This window comes from Lipotes vexillifer, unplaced genomic scaffold (assembly GCF_000442215.2).
Source record: "Lipotes vexillifer unplaced genomic scaffold, Lipotes_vexillifer_v1.1 scaffold777, whole genome shotgun sequence".
Classification (NCBI taxonomy): domain Eukaryota; kingdom Metazoa; phylum Chordata; class Mammalia; order Artiodactyla; family Lipotidae; genus Lipotes; species Lipotes vexillifer.
Genome location: NW_006784423.1, coordinates 1601137 through 1604036, shown reverse-complemented (window position 1 = coordinate 1604036; position 2900 = coordinate 1601137). Strand labels below are relative to the sequence as shown.

General features: G+C 57.2%; 1 protein-coding gene across 1 annotated transcript in view; it reads left to right on the top strand.

The window, feature by feature from the left end:
• NCK2 (NCK adaptor protein 2) overlaps positions 1 to 2900 on the top strand; it is a 37941-nt gene that overhangs the window by 16887 nt on the left and 18154 nt on the right. Inside the window, exon 2 of the mRNA XM_007456824.1 lies at positions 2167 to 2876. Coding sequence (XP_007456886.1) covers positions 2167 to 2876 — 710 coding nt within the window. The remainder of the gene's footprint in view (positions 1 to 2166; positions 2877 to 2900) is intronic.

Below are 2900 nucleotides of genomic sequence, written 5' to 3'. Positions count from 1 at the left end.
ATTCCTGCTCGGCGTGCCGACTGCCCTGGGAGGTTTGGAGGCCTTCGTGCCCGAGATTTCTGGGTGGACATTTACTTCCATGAACTGTCCTGTGTGCCTTCTGGGTTAGGACGCCGTTGAATCATCACAACGCCGTGTCATTGCGGAGCTGAACTCGCCTAGCTTTGAAATCAAAGGTTGAGAGATTCCTGTTTTCAGGTGTAAAGCAAATGAATTCTTACATGGAAATCTAAATGTTTAACTTGGTCTGGTGTCCCGGCTTACTCTTTATTTCCCGTGCACTTGAGTAAGACGCTGAAGAACAAAAAGAAACAGCAGAAGCCATTAGCTTAAAGAATTGGTGTCTCGGAGCTTCCCTGGTGGCGCAGTGGTTAAGAATCCGCCCGCCAGTGCAGGGGAGGCAGGTTCGAGCCCTGGTCTGGGAAGATCCCACATGCCGCGGAGCAACTACTGAGCCCGTGCCCTAGAGCCCGCGAGCCACAACTACTGAGCCCACATGCTACAACTACTGAAGCCCAGGCACTCTAGGGCCTGTGCTCCGCAACAAGAGAAGCCACCGCGATGAGAAGCCCGTGCACCACAACGAAGAGTAGCCCCCGCTCGCCACAACTAGAGAAAGCCCATGCGCAGCAACGAAGACTCAACGCAGCCAAAAATAAATAAATAAAATAAATATATTAAAAAATAAATAAAAAGAATTGGTATCTCCAGTTGAAGATCCAAGTGAGTGAGCACTTATCACGAGTGTGCTGTTACCTTACACTCCTTGCTCTGCCTGTGGCACTGAGCAGAGCACGTGTCCCGGGGCGGAGAACGCAGCCTGAGGCGGGTCTGCTCTGGAAGCCAGCGCCCAACTCTCCGTGGTCGGAGACGATCATGATGCCTCCTTTTATTCCTCTGACCACCGCACCTGGCAGGGGAGTAGAAGCAAAGGTAATTCTCAGGACCAAGCTGTCTTTACCGCAGGGAATTAAGGGAGGAGGAGGCACAAGCCACCCATCAAAGTGCTTTGATATCCTTTCAGGAGAAAACAAACGTTTGCCAGTGGCCACAGTTTCCATGCCACGAAAACCTCCACCCTGACTTAGCTGGGAGACGTGGCGGGTGAGCGGCATGGCGGGCCCCCGGTCCAGGTCCACGTCTGCATCTCTGGGGCTGACGTGCCCTCCTCCCCTCGGCTCACTTTCTACAAGGTTCCGGAATTCCGTGCATTTTAACCAGGTTAAAGCATTTTTACCTTAGGGCTTTTCCAGCTGTGTTCCTCAGGCACAGGAAGGGATAATTTTCACATTGTAGCTCAGCACTGACTCACATATGTGACTGAAGCAGCAATTCTATGTTTGATGCACTCTGAGGTTTTCTATCTTGTTCCCTTTTAAAAAGAAGATACATACATACAGGCTGGTCACAACCCCGTTAAACCGATTTTCTGATCCATTAGTGGTTTTTCAATCAGAATGTGAAAAATTCTGCCGTAGATTTAGTGTGTCGGCTCTTTTTTTTTCCTTCTAATTCACTCATCACAACTTGTGGGAAGTCGCTGCAGTGCTGAAAGAAAAGAACAGGAGGAAGGAGGGGTATGGGTTTCTGCCCCGTGGGGCCGCTCCACTGCCCGGTGGCCCCGGGAGGGCACCGGGTGTCCTCGGATGGAGGAGAGGGTGCTGGCCTGAGCACAGGCCAGCCCTGAGGGGTGCTGAGAGCTGGGGCGGCTCTGCAAGCTCATTTTGCCCAACTTCCCATCCAAAACGCATAAGACGTTTTCTGTCCTGTCTTGTTTTTTTTTTTTTTTTTTTTTTTTTTTTTTTTTTGGTCTCTTGTAGTAGTGGCACAGGGACGCTCTAATCATTTTCAGACTTTACACTGTTTTATCCTCTTGTTTTGCTGGTGCTCTAGCAGGTTTTTGAGGAAAGCAGAGAGATCGGTTTTGGTAAGAACCAGCTTTTAGGCATTTAGCCACTGTCACCTTCTCTGCTGGTGACTGGCTGGTCACCAGCCACGGGACCCAGTCCGTCCTGTATCAGGTGCAGGTGCTGTCTCTTGGACCAGGCCCCGCAGATAACCCTTGCCGGGTCGCCGCACGCTGAGCCCCGTGCCCGCGTGGAGCCCATGCCGGGCCCCCGCGCGCTGAGCCCCGTCCCCGCACTGAGCTTTGCCGTGTCTCCGCAGGCCTCGGCAGGACCCGCAGGAAGACAAGCGCCCGCGATGCATCGCCCACACCCAGCATGGACGCGGAGTTCCCCGCCAACGGGGGCGGCGCCGACCGCATCTACGACCTCAGCATCCCGGCCGTGGTCAAGTTCGCGTACGCGGCCGAGCGCGAGGACGAGCTGTCGCTGGTGAAGGGCTCGCGCGTCACCGTCATGGAGAAGTGCAGCGACGGCTGGTGGCGGGGCAGCTACAACGGGCAGGTGGGCTGGTTCCCATCCAACTACGTGCTGGAGGAGCTGGACGAGGCGGCCGCCGACGCGCCCGGGGGCCCGAGCCTGCGGCCCAGCGCAGCGCTCAGCAACGGGCAGGGCGCGCGGGTCCTGCACGTGGTGCAGACGCTGTATCCCTTCAGCTCGGTCACCGAGGAGGAGCTCAACTTCGACAAGGGCGAGACCATGGAGGTGATCGAGAAGCCCGAGAACGACCCCGAGTGGTGGCGCTGCCGCAACGCGCGCGGCCAGGTCGGCCTGGTGCCCAAGAACTACGTGGTGGTGCTGAGCGAGGGCCCGGCTCCGCACGCCGGCTCTGGCCCCGCGGGGCCCGCGCGCGCCGGCCGCTTCGCGGGCCGCGAGTGGTACTACGGGAACGTGACGCGCCACCAGGCCGAGTGTGCGCTCAACGCGCGGGGCGTGCAGGGCGACTTCCTCGTCCGCGACAGCGAGTCCTCGGTGAGTGCGGGGTCGCGGCGGGGG